Here is a 19279-nt window from a genome sequence, read left to right on the forward strand (position 1 = left end):
TTGGTGTCCCGAAGAGCCCACTTCCTTCTTAAAAAGAACTTTTCATTCTCGGGGCCCAATTCAAGAGCTACTTCCTCTATGAAGCTTTCCTCGATCATTGCAACTGAAACCATTGCACTTGAAGTATGTAGTATCATCTGGGCTTCTCTTATTGCCCATTCACATGGGTTTTGTTTCATGTTTTCTTAGGTAAATGTCTCAAAATATCAACTGGATTTGAAATGTCTCAGGAGCAGGGTGTGTGTGTGTATAACCCTCCCACCAAGGTCCCCATGACACCAGATATGGGAATGGGTACTTAATAAATGTTTGTGGATTCAGCTGAAGGACAGACTGATATGGAGAGGTAGCCATATTCCATATTCAATGTGTGATGTCTACTTTTCCAGATCTCAGGCTAAAATTTCAGCAAACACAGCACCATGTTGTTTCAAATGGACAGTAGCATTCTTAGGATTTTTAAGAATCTTATCATCTGCCTAGGTGACTGTGTGATACCCAGAAGCATCTTGGAGCCTGAGGAGTAATTCTTTACCTCCGGGGATGATATTCAAAATACTTAACAACTTGTACAGCATGGGCATTCCCAATCAAAGCAGATGCAGGGTAACGAGATGGACGCCAGCTGTAAACAACTGGCTCACCTGCATTGTGTGTGTGTGTGTGTGTGTGTGTGTGTGTGTGCGCGCGCGCACGTGTGTGTGCACTCCAGCTGCCTTTCTGCCTTTCTAGGCATCTACAGCTCTCCCATTTATTAGTTTCTCCATCATTATTGTTTATCTTTTAATTTTTAAGACACATGAATCTGCATGTTCTCATTTAATCTTAGAGCATCTCTAGGAGGTGGGCAGTGCAGGGATTGCTACGCCCCTCCCTTTTCAAGGATAAAGAAGATCTTCTGAATCTGGTTAACTTTGTCTTGGCAGATCACATTCTAGACACGGCTTGAAAGTCTTGGAAAACCCACTGTATATTTCTTGGTCCACACTGCTGTTAGTATTGAGGTGTGCATATTGAAGTTTTATGTAACTTTTTCCTAAAAGGGTGATAAAATTTATTTGACCAGCAGTAGGATCAACCAACCTCCCCTTTTCACCACTTGCCAACAGTATGGTACTCAAAGATATTTACAGAAGCTGGAAATAAAGTGTCCTCCTGTGTGATGTAATAGATCAGATGAGAAAGCAAATGTTGAGATATATTTCTCTAGAATGCAAACCCTGTCCTCCCTCATCTCCCCAACAGCCTTGAACCCACTCAGAATGAGAGATGGGACTTGAGGCTTGTGGAGGTACCTGCATCACAAGTTCACCCTTGGCTGACACGCTGCCATCAGACTTCCCACCTTGCCTGTCCTGTGATGAGAGGAAAGACAAACACATTTTGAAAAAAAAAAAGTCAAATATAAAAAAAAAAAGTGATGAGAAGAAAAACAAATAGTTAATATAAAGAGAGAATACAAAACCAATATAGAGTAGGGAGGAGTTTTTCAAAACAGGGTTTTGGATCGAAAAAAAAGAAATGCTTCCCTACGGGATTCTCTAAGACTCCCCAGGCCTCTATCATCGTTTGTTCTGACTTTAACTTCAAAACACTGGAACAGACCTAGGGAGAAGAAACGCTGAAATTGGCAGAAATCTACTTTGTTGATTTAGACGCTTGAGCTCTGGGAAGCAAGGTCTTAGATCTGGCTTCTCTGCTCAGCACTATCTAACTGATGTGATACTGAAGTAAGTTGTTTTGCTTAGTTTTGTATATCCTGTTTTTTTTGTTTTCTTCAGTGTTTATTATTTATTTTATGGAGGTTTATTTCGTATGATATAGTAAAATGTTCCAATCTAAATCTCCGGCTTGATGAATTTCTGCATTCATACATGCCTTGATAACTACTGCCTCTTCAGGCATCACTCCTGCCTTTTAAATTTCATAAATGAAATCCTAGGGAGTGTCTTTTTTTGAGACTAGCCTCTTTTGTTCAGCATTGTATCTTTGAGATTATCCATGTTTTTGCAGCTCAGCAGAGCTCTTCCCCACTGCAATGCAGTATTCCATTACACCGATATGCCTCAAACCCCTCTGTCAGCAGTCATTTAGATGGTTTCTAGTTTTTGACTGTTACGAACAAAACCAATATGAACATTCTTGTGCAGGTCTTTTGGTGGAATAAATGCTCATCTTCCGTTCTTCCTCCCTCCCTTTCTTTGAGCAAGTGGTGCAATTGGGTGGAGGAAGGGCAGAAGAGGGAGAGAGAATCCCGGGCAGGCTCCACAACCAGCACCGAGCCTGACCAGGGGCTTGATCTCATGACCATGAGATCATGATCTGAGCCAAAATCAAGAGTGGACGCTTAACTGACTGAGCCACCTAGGTGCCCCCAAATGCGCACATTTCTCAGGCAGATACACAGGAGGACGTGTTGGGTCACAGAGTTTGTGTATTTCCAACCTACAAGATACTGCCAACTGGTTTTCCAAAGTGGTGTTTTTCCTTCAGCCTTTTAATGAAAAAGGAGTAGCAAGTCAAGTCAGGGATGAAATATGAGGGATCGGTGAGCCTCGGCAACATCTTCAAGACAGAAGGGGACAGTTAAGGTGTTTGGGGTTTGGTTTAGAAAGAGGAGTCTTCGGGGCGCCTGGGTGGCGCAGTCGGTGAAGCATCCGACTTCAGCCAGGTCACGATCTCGCGGTCCGTGAGTTCGAGCCCCGCGTCAGGCTCTGGGCTGATGGCTCAGAGCCTGGAGCCTGTTTCCGATTCTGTGTCTCCCTCTCTTTCTGCCCCTCCCCCGTTCATGCTCTGTCTCTCTCTGTCCCAAAAATAAATAAACGTTGAAAAAAAAAATTAAAAAAAAAAAAAAAAGAAAGAGGAGTCTTCAACATAAGAGACAAAGTTTCAGATGGAGATAAATGGACTTAAATTTTCCTGCTTTCATCTCCAAACAGGGTTGGGCCCCCCAAGTAGGAATCCTCAAGGCAGAGGAATTTCCATGTTTAGACATAAGAAACAGGCTGACAGGGGGACCCAGGAGGCCTCGCCATGTGCAGGTGGTGGCAGAAAGTCCTATAACTGTGCTCTGCTGGAAAGGTGCTTAGAATGCATGTGCTTCCCTTGATGGGCCATTTCAGAGCATTCTAGGTGGCCAACTTGCTTGGAACCAGTCAGAGGAGTTTTCTCTCACAATCTGATGAGTGTGGCAATGACCTTTCAAACTTGTAGTGAAAACACAAACCCTAGGAGTTGCGAGGAAGCCCTCGGAGGGATGCGACCCGCCTGAATGCCACCTACATCTGAAATGTGAACCCAGAGAAACCTGCTGGGGCAGCAACACTTACCCGGGTGACAGGGCATATTGAAGTGGGCAGCAAAATATGGTCTCTCAGTTCCCCACCATCACACAACGTTGATAATTCACATTTGCGGTGAAACTAGAGGGGACAATGAAGATGAGAGTGAATGAAAGTGATCAAGGAAATGTCAAGGGTGAGGGTTCAGAGGTTTGCTGGGGAGGCAGTTATGCAACACTCCCCCAAATCCTTATGCACTGCTGGCTTTGGCAGTATAGGTGTGTGTGTGTGTGTGTGTGTGTGTGTGTGTGTGTGTGTGTGTGTGTGTGTGGTGTGGTGTGGCCAGGGGTGCCAAGCTGGCTACAGGCAGAGAAAGAAGACCAAGTGTTATACACGACTGCTGGAGTGAAACGGTCATGGGCAGGCCTGTGACCCTTCAGCAGGGCACCACTGTGTGGATTTCAGAACCCCCCTTGGACATTTGCTCCCCAGGCTCTGAGACTCTGTAAGGAAGGAGATCTTACTGAACAAACTCCCAGGAGCCTGGAAGTAAAACCCAAGATTCAACCTGTGTATTTTAAGAGATCTGCAGTCTGGTTTGGAGGCACATCCTTTTTGAGGCTGATACCTGGTGAAGGGGACAAGACATGGCACAGAGTTTGCTTTGGCGGGCAGGTCGGGCAGCTTGGGCAGCTCCAGGTGTTCAGAAGTTTGCGGACAATTGTGACCGGCAGAAGCAGGTGCAGGACCGTGGCCCCAGCAGTGGGGCTGCTGTAAGGAGTGTGCCATTCTCTGATGTCTTGAGGAGCAGGGGCTCTGCTGTCTCATTCCACCCCTACTCTGTGCTCCCAGCCCCAGATGACACCCAGAGGAAAATGTTAATGGTCTGGCTTGCTGCTCACAGCTGCCTGCTTCTTCCTAAGCAGCTTTCGCTTCCCTGGTTCTGGGGTTGGCCTCTCTCTGGGAAGCTTGGTGATTCACTGGAGGCACTGTTAGAGCATTGAACGGGGGCTCTGGGCCCCCCAGTCTTGCTCCCCTAGCTCTGCTCATGCCCTCTGGCGGGATGTCCACTGCTCCCTGGCCGCGGCTTGAGCAAAAACACACTGGAAAGAAACAGGGCCACCCTGCTCGCCAACCCACCGTCATCCGGCACCACACGCAGTGCCGCGCGGTGACGCTCTGGTAGCACTTGATACTTTTGTGGCACCGGTCACACTTGACAGAAGAGTTCCCTTCCACCCACGCGTGCTGCATCACCTGCAGGAGGGAAGGGAAGGATACCAGGGAAGGCTGCAGAGCCACATCCCTGGGCCCTGAGCCTGAGGAGAAGGGTCTGGGAGGAGTGGGGACAGGGCGGAGGGGTTGCTTTCCCTTCAGTGGATGCACTTAGTGGATATGGGGCTGCTCTGCTGAAGTGCACTGACGTGGTCCCTCCCTGCCTAACCACCATCATCCTAATCAAAGTAGACAAAAAGCACCTGGCCTGCACTTTGAATAGCTCATTCACCCTGGTAGGCTAGCCTCTGAGCAGCATCCTGTCTGGCAGTCCATCTGTCTGTCTTGCAGAATGGTCTGCAAGTGTGATGTGCTTGTGCGCGCCCTCTTCTGGAAGGCAGTGTGATGCAGGGACGCGTGAAAGGGCTTGGGCTGCAGACAGAACTGGTTGGAGTCACCGATCTTCCACTTTGCAGCCAGGTGACCTTGGGCCAGTTCCTGTACCTCTCTGAGTCTCAGGACCCTCATCTGTAGAATTTGGCATGATAAGCCCACCTCTGGGTTTGCTGGGAGCATTTAAAAAGATAGCACACTTGGAAGAGTCTCTCTGACACAATTCTGGCCCTTTGGAGGTGTTCAGTGAAGGATAAGACTCCCTTCCCCCTCCAGTCTTCTATAAGCCAGTGGCTCTCAGCTCATTAGAACCACCTGGGAGCTTCTAGAAGTCCTACTTACCCGCCCTCACTCCAGACCAAATCAATCAGAGTCTCTGAAGACCGGATTCATCAGTTTATTTTAAAGCACCCTGAATGATTATGAATAATGTGCAGCTAAGGTTGAGAAGCACTCTAGAAGGAAGTTAGAGAAAAGTCCAAAGAAATTAGTGTGGTTCAGCAGCCAGCAGCCTGCACATCTGTTTCCTGGACAGCTGGCTGTACCTGCACGCTGACCAGGAAATGCCACTAGGTCAACCCAGGAATATGGGAAGCAGGCGGGAAAAATACCTGTTTGTGTGTGGATGTAAGTGGAGCCACAGTAGCCTATGACACCAGATTCTGGGAGCCTAAGCCCTCAGTTATCTCTGTCCAGCATTTCTACAGAGCTTCTCAAAATTGTCCTCGAGGGCACTCCAAACAGCAGATGTGGCCTCTGGAGGAATGTGAGGGCATAGCCTGAAGTGCCAACTACAAACAATATTAAAAACACAAGGCGTACCTGCATGATACCATCCATATCTGCACTAAATAAAAATTTTAAATTCCTTATCAATTAAGTTACTACATCCTCCCCCCCCCGCCAAAGGTTTTTGGTAAAATTGTTGCTCTAGAAGCTATGTCATGTTTATTCTATAGCCTCTCACCTGCCACTGTGTACCCCTGAAGGTATAAAGAACCCAGTTTGCTAATCAATTTGTCATCTATCTGGTCACACTGAATTTTCTCTAAGAGTCCTATGATCTCCATTTTGGAGAGAAACATATGAGGCTTCAGAGAGGTTAAGCGACTGGCCTTAGGTTCCAAGGCTGGTAAGTGGCCAAGTAGGGACTCACGGCCAGGTCTTCTGACTCCAAGCCCACGGCTGTGTCCTATCACTATGCTGCCTTCTCCATCCTCTGCTGGGATCAGAAGAGTTAGCAATTTGGGTTGCCCTAGAGACTCAGGAGTTTGTGACTATGCCCTACTGGCCCATCAGGGGCCTCCCTCTGTTTCGTATGTGGCAAGTGGCCAGAGTGTAGGCGTAGGGCATGAGCCCAGGAGGTACACAGTGCATCCTGGTGAAAGGTATGAACATGAAAAGGGGGTGGTGTATGGAGTAGACAAGAGACCATGCGGTGTCTCATGGGGCATGCATGTGTATCCTGGAGGTGCCCTTCTCTCTCCCGAGTCCTTTTGTGGAGGGCTGGATGCCACTCCCTGCTGCTAATCATCTCCTGACTCAGGTTCAATGGTCTCTTTCCTCTACAGGAACTTAGAGTGCCCTTCCCCTACTAATACTAAGGGGAGTGTATTTCTACACTCTGTGAATGGCATCACCCAATGGCCAAGCTCAAACCTGGGAAGCCACTTCTGACCTCTTCTTCTCTCCCTCTCATCCCCTACATCCCCATCACCAAGTCCTGGTGGTGGTACCCCAAAATTATGTCTCAAACTCTCCCTTCGTCTCCTCTACCTTAGCCAGGGAGACAGTCAAAATATGCAATAACCGGCATAACCAGGGGATACTCAGTAGAGACAGCCACCACGGTGCGACTGCGAATGTACTGAGTGTAGTGAGTGCGGAGTGCCCCCCACACCCTGTCAGGCCCTCGGCGAGGCACTGCCTCTTGCCTGAACTGTTGGAGGAGCTCTTTTCCCTCCTCTGATGTCTCTCTTGCACCATGGTCAGAGCAGTTAACCTAATTCGCAAACCCAATCATTTCTTCACGTGCTTAAAGCTCTTCAGTGGCCCCTTCATTGTGTAAGAGACTCCTTTCCAACTCCTCGGTTGGCCTCATAAGAACTTGCCCAGGCTGGACCTACCACTTTCAGAGCCCATCTCCTACCACGTCCCTACAAGCATCCTCTGTCCCAGTCCCACCAAACTGACTACAGGGTCTGGAATAAGCCATGTCTCCATGCCTTGCACTCGAGGCTTCTTCTGCCTAGGGTGCCTTGAACTCCTTGATGCCTCGTGAAGTCCTCCTGATGTGGGCTCAAGACACAACTCAAATGCCACTTCCTTTGTGGAAACCCCCCTGGCCTCCTCCTTGGTGCCTCCACTGTATGTCCCATATGGACCTACCGTTATCATATAGCTCCCTTCTTTGTACTTTGCTTACATGTCTGTCTCTCTCCCACTAGCCTCCACCGTTCTGGAACAGGCTGGGGACCATCTTGTAACCTGCGAACCCCCTAGCACAGTGCTTGGAACATGGTGGGCACTGCGGAGATGCTGATGGATTGATGGATGAATGGGATGATGTAAGGGTGGTCCTTGAGTCAGAGAAGGGATTTGATAAAGCTTCCTGCTCAGGAATCTGTGGTGATGGACGTGTTGGCCAGGATGCAGCATGCAGTAGAACAACAGGTATCACTAACCTCACCGCCCTTTTTGGTTTTTGAGTATGTTTTGACACATCCAGGAATGTTTTTGGATACACAGCGTTCGTGGACAGTGTATTTACAATCTGAAAACAAAAAAACAAAAAGGAAAGTGCTTGTGAGTGTCTACTTTAGGGAGGTCTAGCCGTCTGCCCACCTCCACTCCAGCCCAGGCCCATGCCTCCCTCTGAGTGGCCAGTCAGAGGCAAGGGACATATGGAGTTGGCCTTCCTCATGGAAATCTGGAATAGTCTCCAGTTGCTTATTGAGAAGACAGTCCACATTTCTCTCCCAGACGTGTTTCTATACCCTCTATTCCAACACACTGCTTTCCACTGCAGAGAGTGAACGCAGCAAGAAAACATTCTCAGAAAGGCATTTTCCGCTAAGGAGAACATGAGGAGTCCACCTTCTCAGTATGCCAATGCCATGTATGTTGGGGGTGCTGGAGAGGAAGGAGAAAGGCTGGGGTGTTCTAATTTTGGAGATTTGGAGTTAGGCAGGCCTGGGCCTGAACTCTGGCTCTGCCATTGATAACCACACACATAATCTTGGGTAACTTTCAACACATGTCTGAAATTCAGGGTTTGGGGGACAAAACTGCCTTTCTCTTTGCAAGGCTTTTACAGCATTAAATGAGATAAGGTGTGTAAAGCACTACGTGTCTTGGTCAGAATAGCTATTCCGCACATTATTATTGTGGTTGTTACTACTCTTTACTACTATGCAAACCGTAGAGGCCCAGAGGCCTCGAACCCACCAGGAATAAGATGGGGTTCTTCTGTAAGAAGAGTGTCAGAGCTGGAAGGCCTGGGGGCCCCTCCACTAGCCCACTGATGCTGGCTCTCAGTTGGCACAGGGCCCTGCTTTGCTAAGGTGACTTTTGTGGCTGGGTCACTTGCTGCCTAGCTCATGTGTGCATGTTTAGATGACATGCACATTGGGTGGCCCGAACAGCACCCAAGCGGCAGCTCACCAGGCTCTTGTGGGTCCAGGAGGAGTGTTCGTTACCTGTATGGTAAGGTGGCTGCACCCACAGGCCCTGGCCCCAAAAAGCCTTTGTACTGTAGCCTCTTCCCCTCTCCCTCTGCTCCCCTACTCCCTGTCTCCCTTCTCCTTCCTCCATCACCCCTTCTCCCTCCTTCCCCTCCATCTTTCTCCACTTCTCTCCAGTCCCCTCCCCTCTTTTTTCGCCTTTGTTTTTTTCTCCTCTCCTGACTTTACTAAATGGATTATAAAGACAAACCAAAGGAGAGTCGTAAGTTCCATGCATTTACACAATACAGTCTTATGCTGTTTACTAATGACCACCCCCTAGCTTCAGCAAAATAAACATTCACTAGCAAAACCCAATTAAAATCACTATGAGATGTTTTAAAATTGTGCGTGAACATTAATGATTTTTTTCTAGGGCTCAGCGGCCCATGACAGGACTCCACTAACAGGATATTATTTGTTCATTTGACTTGGGTAAGATGGAAATAGGACACAGAGCTCTTGCTTTATTTCCTGCTGTTGGACAATATAGGTGGTCCCTCAAGCCGGGAGGCAGAAACACCTAGACTCTGCCTGGAATGGCTCAAGACGCTTCCTGGGGAAAGGGGCTTGAAGGAAGTTTACTCACAAACACAGCACAGGCCTTGCTTCCGAACGCCCATCAGCATGATGTGGCAGAAGTTGCAGTAGGTGGGTTTCTTGAAGTGTTTCATGGTCCAGGCATGTCTCCCGTCCCCCTTGGAGCCCTGCAGGGATACGAGGAACGAGATGCTGAGCAGGCAGCTCCGTGCGAATGGAAGCCAGGGAGCGGCTCCTGTAGGTTTTTCTTTTTTCTAAGACTCCTCTCCTGTATGGGACACAAGCTATTCACTTGTTTAACTGTTTTAGGGACTCTTTCAAAAGAAGCACAAATCAAAACAAAGTCCTTTGTTTTTAAAATGAGCAAATATTACACATTAGGAATGTGTGACTAGGAGTGTATGTATGGGGAATAGAATAAAACCTCTCCTACATGGTTGGCAGAAGTGTAAGTCAGAAGAGACTTTTTATCTGTCTTCTATCTCTCCCTCTCTATCCATCCATCCATCCATCCATCCATCCATCATCATCCTTTAAATGTTTGTAACTTTTGACTTAAAAATTCCCCTTCTTGAGTTTTGTCCTAAAAAAACAATTTTTGAAAGTCAGATGAACATTTTTGTGCTCTGCCAGATGTTTAATCCAGCATTATTGGAAATCGGGGGTGGCTGGGGAGCTCAGTCCGTTAAGCGTCCAACTCCTGATTTCAACTCATGTCGTGATCTCACGGTTCATGAGATTGGGCCCCAGGTCGGGCTCTGTGCTGACAGTGTGGAGCCTGCTTGGGATTCCCTCTCTCCTTCTCTCTCTCTCTCAAAATAAATAAATAAGCATTAAAAAAAAATATTTAATGAAAAATTGGAAACATCCTGAAGGTCTCAAAATTATCTGGAGGTTAGTTGTAGTACATCCATATCATTTATCAGCCATCAAAAAGATACTAGTAAGAGTATCTAATGGCATGGGAATGCGCTCATGATACAATGCTAAATGAAGAAACTAGAATGCAAATTGGACAATATAATCTCAGTTTCATACAATAAGATCTTTGATGAGAAGAAATGTCACTGGGCTGTCAACAGAGGTTAGCCACTGTTAGTACTACAGGTTTATTTTAATCTCTAATTTCTCCTTTCTTCTGCATTTTTCACATTTTCTACCATGAGCATGCACCGGTTTTATAATCAGGCAAAAGTAGCTTAGTGAAAACAACGTACTTCTCTCAACTTTCGGTACACAGATAAAATAGTAAAGAGGCAGAAATAGAGAGGGTTAAACCACTTCCTCCTGAACGGACAAATCCATCCTTATCCACTTGATAAGCCGAGCCTCACACAATCACACACCCTCCCTGAGACGCCAGTTCTTCCCGCTTCTAGCTCTAGGAGCACAGTCTCATTGGAGGCCGTGGCTTCAGGAGTATGTCTCCAAGTATGCTGTCCCTAAACTTTTCTCATGGGCTCCATCAAAAGACTAACACCCCTGGGCTGGTCTTAAGGGCAGTCAGAACTACTGTTATAAGGTGGGGAGGGCTGGCAGTCAGGGTGCCAGACTCATACCCCAGTTCCTACTTCCGGGCACCTCTGGTTTGGGCTGGTCACAGCAGCCAGATTCATTCCTGTGCCCAGATTGTGCTCCTTATGGTCCCTAGAAAAGCCCATCTGCCTTTCCAAATGCTGGTCTCCTCCTGGGGGAAGGCTAAGCATTTTTCATCTCACCACCTCAAAATCCTGCTTGTTTCAAGATCTGAGTTTTACAGAATTACAGTCTTTTTATCTAATGATTTCCACTTTTAGTAAATAGTTTTACTAATTGATTAAATGTTTCATAAAAAGATCGATTCCTCCGCTCATTTGATAAACATCTAATTCAGAGAATTTTTGTAAGAATTAAATGAAATAATGTAAGTAAAGCTACTAAACCAGTGCTTACCACAGTGTGAATTAAAACTTTTATTAAGGGGTGCCTGGGTGGCTCAGCTGGTTAAGTGTCCGACTTCGGCTCAGGTCATGATCTCGCAGTCTGTGGGTTCAAACCCTGTGTCGGGCTCTGTGCTAACAGCTCAGAGCCCAGAGCCTGCTTCGGATTCTATGTCTCCTCCTCTCTCTGCCCCTCCCATTCTCATGCTCTGTCTCTCTCTCTCAATAATAAATAAACGTTAAAAAAAATTAAAAAAAACCCTTTTATTAAGTTTCTCTCAGTGTTAGACACTAGGGAACACAAAACAAGTGAAGTATCCGTTTACCTGTCAGGAGGTAGACTTCTACCTATACAAGAAAGAAAAGAAAGAAAAAGAAAAGAAAGAAAAGAAAGAGGGCCTTGGAGAAGTTATATAAATAATCCAAGACCATAAAATAACAAGCAACTGATTTAATAACTGGAGGTCTTGCTGGCCTGAGCCCTTTAATCCCTCCCCCCTGCCTCTACAATCCAGGGTTTTCTTTCCTGGACAGAAAGGAGATTACAGCACTCTTCAGCGGACCCCACTGCGCCTTCCTGTAGCCTGAATGATGGTCATTTTACCTGAAAATACCTTCATTAACTAAGCCAGCTGACTTTCCTTTTCTCAGATACTATTTTCCTAGATACCGGGTTAGAAGCGAAAGGACGCAGAGGAAGGCTAAAGCAACATTTCTGCTTGGGTTATAGCACCATCATGTGGCCTTTTCATTTCTACAGGCTGTGGGAGTAACCTCCCTGCGGTGAACCAGGGGCGAGGGTGCGGCTGCAACTTCCCCCGGACACAGCCTCTTTCTCATATGCATGTGTGCCATTCAGACATTTTCAGTGTCCACAAGTGGGTTTGGAAAGAGCCAAAGGAGCAATGTGATTTTTAAGACATTGAGGGATGCTTTCTTCAGAGTCCTGAGTATTAGATGCAAAAACTTACAATTTAGTGCATGTTTAGAATTAAATGCATAAAACTTTTGATCAATAAAAACCACATTGGCATTTGCTTTTGTCTGTCACTTTATTGATGTAAATTATGGTCTTCTACCTGGCTGTTTTGGCATTTGGGGGAGATACTGGGGAGAGTGTTGAAGAAATAGTCTGCCTCTCCCTCTTCCAGCCATAAGACAGCGGCTCCATGCAAAGAGTCGTGTGGTGCCTTGGACTTACCAAGTCCAAAACAGAATAGAGAACAGAAATTGCTTCCTTGTGATTAAAGTGTTTCATTTTCATTCCCACATTTCAGAGAAAAAACCAGGTATGCTGGAACAACACCCAAGCGGGACTTCTACTTTGATCCAAGTATTGATAGCAGAAACTATGTCTTCCTTATCTGAGCACCTCATGTCCTAGCTCACGTGGGTTCTTGCCCACGGAATGTTCTTGGTAAAGAGTCACTGAATGACGTGTGCTCCTCTGAAATACGGAGGTTAGCCTCTGGTATTAACTAGGTGTGTGTCCTTGGCAAAATCCCTTTACCTCTCTGGCCCTGAGTTTGTAAAATGAAGGGATTAGACCACGGATCACCAGGATCTTCTCCAGCTCTGACTTTTTGGGTCCTAAGGAATAAGAAGGGAGTTGCGTAGCTCCTGGGTCCTTGATTTCTAGTTAGCACTTGGAAAGACCTGGACGTGCCAAGATGACTGCAGGATTCTTTGTTCTTGAGTGTTGGGAACAGAGGCCCAGGTTCTGAACTGCAGTCCTGAATTGCAGAACTGTCACCTGGAGACATTATAGGTAATGCAATGGTCCTGATGCGATGGTCCTGGTAAATGCTCAATGTCACGATGTGTACTTCTGGTTTTTATCCTTCCTACCTTGTGTAGGGGTATCCTTCCTACCTTTTGCATTTCCCTTGCAAAATAAGCAGACTAGGTCAGATGCAGGCATACATTATGCCTCTGTATGTATCCCCTACTCAGATCAAACTGGGAGGTTTCTCTAATACACTCTGAACTTTGTCATTTAGGTCTTTGACCAAGCTTTTCTCCCAGCCATAAACTCTCTCTTCTATCATCTTCCGTCTGCCAAATCATATCCATCCTTGAGAACCAGATCCAACATCCTCTAAAGTCTTTCTACCTGATCTTTACACTCAAGGATGAGATACCAGAATCCCACATGTACTTCTGCCCAGGGCAAACAACCTCCAAGGCTTCTCCCTCTTTCTCACTTCTAAGTGTGGGAGGTTTAGCAAGAGTGGGATCTTTGGAGTCAAGTGCAAATAAATTCTGCCTCCTCCTTTGCTCTTTAGGCCCCAAATCTCACTTTTCCATCTACATAAATTGGGGGAAAATATCTATCTTATCTGGTTGATTTGGTGGTTGAATAAGATACCATCACTGAATGTCCTCCACCTTCTGACAGATCGGTAGTTTTCCTTCCCTTCCTTCTCCCTTTCTTCCTTCCTCAACTCTCTTAGCATGTTTTAACCTAACTTGTGGAAAAGATGGTATTATCCCTTGATTTTTTTTTCCCCCCCTCTTCCCGGTTGGGTATAAGCTTCTGGTGGATGAATACTGTATCTGTGTCCCCTCCCAGCACTCAGAACAGTATCTTTACTTAGTTACAATTTGAAAATGCCCTCTGTGAAATGCATGAATTATATGCCAGACACTAATCAGTAAAAAGAGAGGGCTTTTGGGCTGGCCTAGAGTATCTGGTGTGTCCATTGGGAAGACTGGGGCAGAAGCCAAGGCCGTATACAGATGTTAACTTCCACGTGGAGCCTGATGCTTCTGAAAGGCAAGAGCTCTTTGAGCTCAGGCTTGCTGACTTACAGAGTCATCCATGCCCAGCAGGACCAGCAGTGGGATGGTGGTCATCCCTCCGTGGACCCATTCCTCTAGAGACACAAAGCCGTCCCGGTCGTAGTCCATTCCTTGCAACATCTCCTTCAGTATCTGCAGAACCCAGAGAGCAACAATTGTCCACTTTCATCCTGCACTTCCCTGCCTCCCTCTGTCTCCTTCTTTCTCTTTTGCTCTGCCTTATCTTTGCCCTCTAATTCACAGTGAGCAGAGCAGTGAGGGGGCAAAAAGGGGTGAGGAGGCCAGTGTTCAGTGCCTGGCCCTGCCCTGCCCTGACTGTGTGGCCTTGGGCAAGCCACTCCTCTCTGGGTTCTGCTTTGCTCATCTGTAAAATGAAAATAACATTGCTATGCTTGGAGCACTGTAGTGAGGGCAAGAGAAAATGAATATAAAATGTCTAATCTAATAACTGACTCATAGGAACCCCCCCCAGTGTAATTATTATTATTAATATTACCTAGTGATTGAGAAAATCTTTAAAATTCTAGCTCTAAATTCCTTGAACTCCTGTTATAAAAATTTAACTCCGGTGGAAACGTTAGGGAGTATTATTAGGTATTACTATTTGAATTATGTCTTCAATTTTTCCTGTCAGAGAAGTGGAAGGTCAAGGTATAGGACCCTAGAGAAGTTGCCTATAAGAAACTAAGTCTGGGAGAGCATGCACAGTAAACACTTGTATCCAAGTCCTGAATCCTGCTTTTCATTTTGGAGGCTCACGTGGACGTCACCCCTTGCTTCTGGAAACTCACAGGCCTCAGCTCCGTGGGATCCCACTCCAGATACTGGGCAACGTGAAGCATCTGGTTGACAATACGATCCATCTCCTGGAAAACATCAAGAGGAGAGAACCACTGAAGATGTGTTTTCAAGAGCAATTCTCAAAATCCAACCCCCAGCGAAGCTCCTGGGCAGGGGCGGAGCACAAGAAGCAACAGTGTAACTGTTCTGCTCTTTATGCCTTGACTACAAAGGTCTATGGAGAGTAGATGCTCAAAGAAGCATAGAACATGGATAAGTCAGAGGTATGGAGACAGCTCACTGAACACCAACCTCCTCCTGGACCCACCTGGACTCACCTTTTTCCCCAATCCTGCGCTTTGACCCAACCCAGCATAGAGGGTACCCATGTTTTCCCCTTCTTTGTGACTGTAGCTCCCTAAATATTTATAAGCCAACACAATTCTCTCCTATTTTATCCCTCCTCATTCCCATAGCTTTAAAAAAAATTTTTTTTAACGTTTATTTATTTTTGAGACAGAGAGAGACAGAGCATGAACAGGGGAGGGGCAGAGAGAGAGGGAGACACAGAATCTGAAGCAGGCTCCAGGCTCTGAGCTGTCAGCACAGAGCCCGACGCGGGGCTCGAACTCACGGACCGTGAGATCATGACCTGAGCCGAAGTCAGACGCTTAACTGACCAAGCCACCCAGGCGCCCATCCCATAGCTTTAGCAACTTGGGATCCATCTATACCCCTCAAGGGTCGGTTTCAGTTGGATACAGGGCCACTATGTTGGTTGTAGCTCAGGCACTATGATTTAGGTCACTTGGGGCATCTCTGTTTCCTTTGCATCACATCCAGCCCTAAGCCCAGGGCTCTGTGAATAGGAAATTTATAAGGGCTACATTTGCCTGGTGAGTGAGCCTTTTGTTTAGTACCAAGACCAGGCTTTATTTAAAACCTCACAGAATTGTTGGACGCTAATGAATCAGTACACCCAGTGTTGCACAGAAACACAGTGGACTGAGGAGGGGTTTGCATCTCTTGGGCACCATCGAAGATGTTCAAAGTAAGATTGATCTGGGGAGACACATTGGTGAACCGAAGCAAAGTTCACAAGTGTTATCTCTAGGGGCGCCTGGGTGGCTCAGTCATTTAAGTGTCTGACTTCAGCTCAGGTCATGATCTCATGGTTCTTGAGTTTGAGCCCCACTTCAGGCTCTGGGCTGACAGCTCAGAGCCTGGAGCCTGCTTCAGATTCTGTGTCTCCCTCTCTCTCTGCCCCTCCCCTGCTCGTTCTCTCTCTCTCACACACAAATAAACATTAAAAAAAAAAATAAAAGTGCTACCTCCACCAGGTAGAATGCTGGGTCAAAATAAGCCATCTAAAGCCCAGCAGGGTTTTTAAAAATTGTATTTTATTTAAATTAAAAAAAATCCATCACAAAACTGCAGATGAGGCAGTAAATTGGGATAAGGAAGTGGGCAGAACAGTGGAGACAGGGCTCAGCAAAATTTCCAAAGAAAAAGAGCTTGCAGATCTAGCTGGCTCCAAGATTCATTGATTAATAAAACAATGTGATTCAGGAACAGAGAATTAGATTCAGTCTCGGCCTGTGTGAATGGGTGGGCATTTTCAGGAAGCACAGTGGGTAGATTTTAGGAAGACCTTGTTCCCCTGATGTCTACCCTGGTCAGGCCACATGTGGATACTTAAAGAGTCATGGAGGAGTGGGTTAAGTTCTGTGCCGCATTTTAAGAAAGGCACTGAGAGAGGCACCTGGGTGGCTCAGTCAGTTGGGCATCTGACTTCGGCTTAGGTCATGATCTTGCAGTTCACAAGTTTGAGCCCCATGTCAGGCTCCGTGCTTACAGCTCAGAGCCTGGAGCCTGCTTTGGATTCGTTGTTCCCCTCTCTCTTTCTCCCTCCCCCACCTGTCCGCTATCTCCCTTTCTCTCTCAAAGATAAATAAACATTAAAAAAAAAAAATGAATAGCACTGACAAACCAGAGCTTGGTCAGAGTGGTTATTTAAGCCTGCCTTATGAGAAACAGTGTGGAAATTGTGGAATTTGAGCTTAGAGAAGATCTTCGGGTAGATGTGACAGTATCTTCAGAAACTGAAAGGCCTATTGTATAGGACTGGTATTCCACTGGTCAGCTGTCTTGGTCAGCTACCCAGGGCAGAAGTAAGCAGAGGGCTGTAGGGAAGGAGTTGAAGGCTGGCCTGTTTTGACCTCCCTGCTGGGTTGGGGGAAGGGGAATGGAGCAAAGAATCCTGTTTTGTGTAGAAAATTTCTCTGGCAGACTAGAGGTGCCTTTTGTGCAGAAAGGACGCCCTCTCTAACAGTGCCCCCAGCAGTGCAATGGCTGTCCCAAGGGAGAAGGTGAACTCGCCATTCCTATGAGCTTTCACACACAGCCTGAGGATCCATCTTCCAAGGATCCTCCGTGGGAAGTTGAATCAGATATTTCTATTGGGACTCACTTCCATCTACCGATGCTGCCTTCTAAATAGATCTGGAACTTCACCACTTCTTACCAGCTGCAATGGTCCTACCCTGGTGCAAGCTACCATCATTTCTTGTCTTGTCTATTCCAACAGCCTCCTCACTGATATCTCTGCTTGAGTCCATACAGTCCGGTCTCAACAGAGCAGCTGGAGTGACCTGGTAAAACTGAAGTCATGTCACCCCTCTGCTCAAAATCTCCAGTGGTTCTCCACTTCTCCAGAGTAAAAGACAAACTTTCCCAGTCACCTATATGGCTTGGTATGTTTTATAGACTCTCCCCGCAAGCACCCCTGGCCATCACTTGTCTGATCTCATCCCCTACTACTTCTCACTTTGACCTCCTCACTCTTCTGCTCCATCACTCTGGCCTCCTCATTAACCCACCCACATTCCAAGCCCCCCGAGGACCCCTGCACTGAGGCTCCCTCTGCCTGGAAGGTGCTTCATCTGGATATCCCCAGGACTTACTTCCTCACCTCCTACCAGTCCCTGTTCAAATGCCCCCTGGTGGAGACCTTCCTTGGCTCCTCAAGCTAAACCTGCAGCCCCTTCCCCCCAGCACTTCCTTCTCTCCTTTATCTGTCTTCCAGTACACACATCTCTCTAACACATATCTTGCTATGCTTTGTAGTGCATGTGCTTGCACGATGATGAAAGTTTCACGAGGGCATGGATTTCCGTCCATTGGCTTCACCGATATATCCCCGGTGCTCGACATGTGGCAGACACTCAACAAACATGTGTCTATCCAATGCCTGAGTGTCTGTGATTCTCTGGCTGTTCCCTGGCAGGACACAACCCACAGCATTGCGATGTGGCTGCAGGAATGTCTTAAAGGCACCCTGGGGTTTAGAGGACGTTAGGATGATTTAGGTGGTCTAACGGACTTGTTTCCTTCCTTCCCCGCGGGACTGGTCTGACTCAGCCCCATGCCCCCCGCCCTCACAGCCTTTCTGTTAAGGAGTCCTGTCTCTGACACTGCTGGCCGTGAGCACGAGGCCTGTCTGATTCTTTTTGCCTTCTCCCCTCTCTGCTTTCTTCCTTCTCCATCCTTCCTTTCACCCCATGATCCTGTCCTATCCCTGCCTATTCCTGAGGGAGAGTGGGGGCGGGGCTCAGGCTTTCCCAGGTTCAATGGGATGGGACCATGTGCTCCGAGCAGGAAGAACCAGACTCGTTGAGCTAATACCCCCGAGCACAAGAGGAAGACTAGGAAGTTAAACTAGAGAAGACACTAAAGCATCTCCCCATTTTGAGGTTTTGTGATCCTGGGCTTCTAAAATGAAAAGGCTAGGTAGAGTTCACTCCCCCTCAGGCTGGTGCTATTCGAAGTGGTAGTATGTGGGGGGGGGGGGGGGGGGGAGGAGTTCTACCATGACTTCTGTAGCCCATATTGACACATTGCTATTTCCATAAATATGGAACTGGGAATTTTTACTCTTCCTCTACTCGCTCCCCTCTCCCCGAGATTTTCTTGGTTTCAGGAGGGACATTTGGAGGGAGAACTTACCGCCTGGTCCAGGAGACCGTTCTCATCTGAATCATAGAGACGAAACATGACTGCAAGAGACACAGAGGTGAGGCTCGAGGTGTCCTCTGGGCACCAGGGACGAGCTGAGACTCTGATGCTGTCAGTCTTTAGATGAGTTCTGTCACTGGGGCGAAGGCTATTGCAGCCAGGTTACCCACCCTCCCAGGCGCAGAGTTTGACTTCTTACAGACAGGGTGGGAAGAGGGTGGAGAACCAAGCCATCTGGCTTCCGGATCTGTCTAACCAATAACTGTGGCTGATGAGATCCAGGTCACGGTATGATTCCTGGTAGAGCATGCGTATCTCGCAGTATCACTGGAACATGACTCAAAGCAAATGCCCAGCTGATGGTGGGTAGAGGCACCCAAATTATAAATGGGATACTGCTTCCGTTGCACACGGAAAGGGTGTGGACTTAGGCAGACTCACATGTTGGCCTTGTCCTACCATCCTGGGCATCAAACAAGTCATTTAACTTTGTTCGGCCATGTTTCTTTATCTGTAAGATGGAGACTGTGATGTTTTCTTTCTCCTAGGTTTGTTTGGTTTTTTTTAAATGAGGATTAACATGTAAATGATAGGCCAATTTTTTGTCTCCATA

At 47.0% G+C, this 19279-nt stretch overlaps 1 protein-coding gene across 11 annotated transcripts in view; it reads right to left on the bottom strand.

Annotated features, from left to right (window-relative positions):
• The window catches only part of DGKG (diacylglycerol kinase gamma), a 216274-nt gene that overhangs the window by 118867 nt on the left and 78128 nt on the right, over positions 1-19279 (bottom strand). For 9 of the 11 annotated variants that reach the window (XR_015240177.1, XR_015240173.1, XR_015240172.1 and 6 more), the window contains 8 exons: positions 18658-18707; positions 14664-14738; positions 13882-14004; positions 9201-9318; positions 7574-7662; positions 4422-4538; positions 3330-3422; positions 1296-1355 (listed from right to left, as the gene is read on the bottom strand). Coding sequence is in view for 1 of the 11 variants with exons in the window: in XM_025913893.2 (XP_025769678.1) it covers positions 1296-1355; positions 3330-3422; positions 4422-4538; positions 7574-7662; positions 9201-9318; positions 13882-14004; positions 14664-14738; positions 18658-18707 (725 nt within the window). In the remaining 10 variants the exon portion in view is untranslated. The remainder of the gene's footprint in view (positions 1-1295; positions 1356-3329; positions 3423-4421; positions 4539-7573; positions 7663-9200; positions 9319-13881; positions 14005-14663; positions 14739-18657; positions 18708-19279) is intronic. The other 2 variants (XR_015240176.1, XR_015240175.1) reach the window with 2 other exon arrangements.

Source organism: Puma concolor, chromosome C2 (genome assembly GCF_028749965.1).
Source record: "Puma concolor isolate L17-30 chromosome C2, mPumCon1.1.hap2, whole genome shotgun sequence".
Classification (NCBI taxonomy): domain Eukaryota; kingdom Metazoa; phylum Chordata; class Mammalia; order Carnivora; family Felidae; genus Puma; species Puma concolor.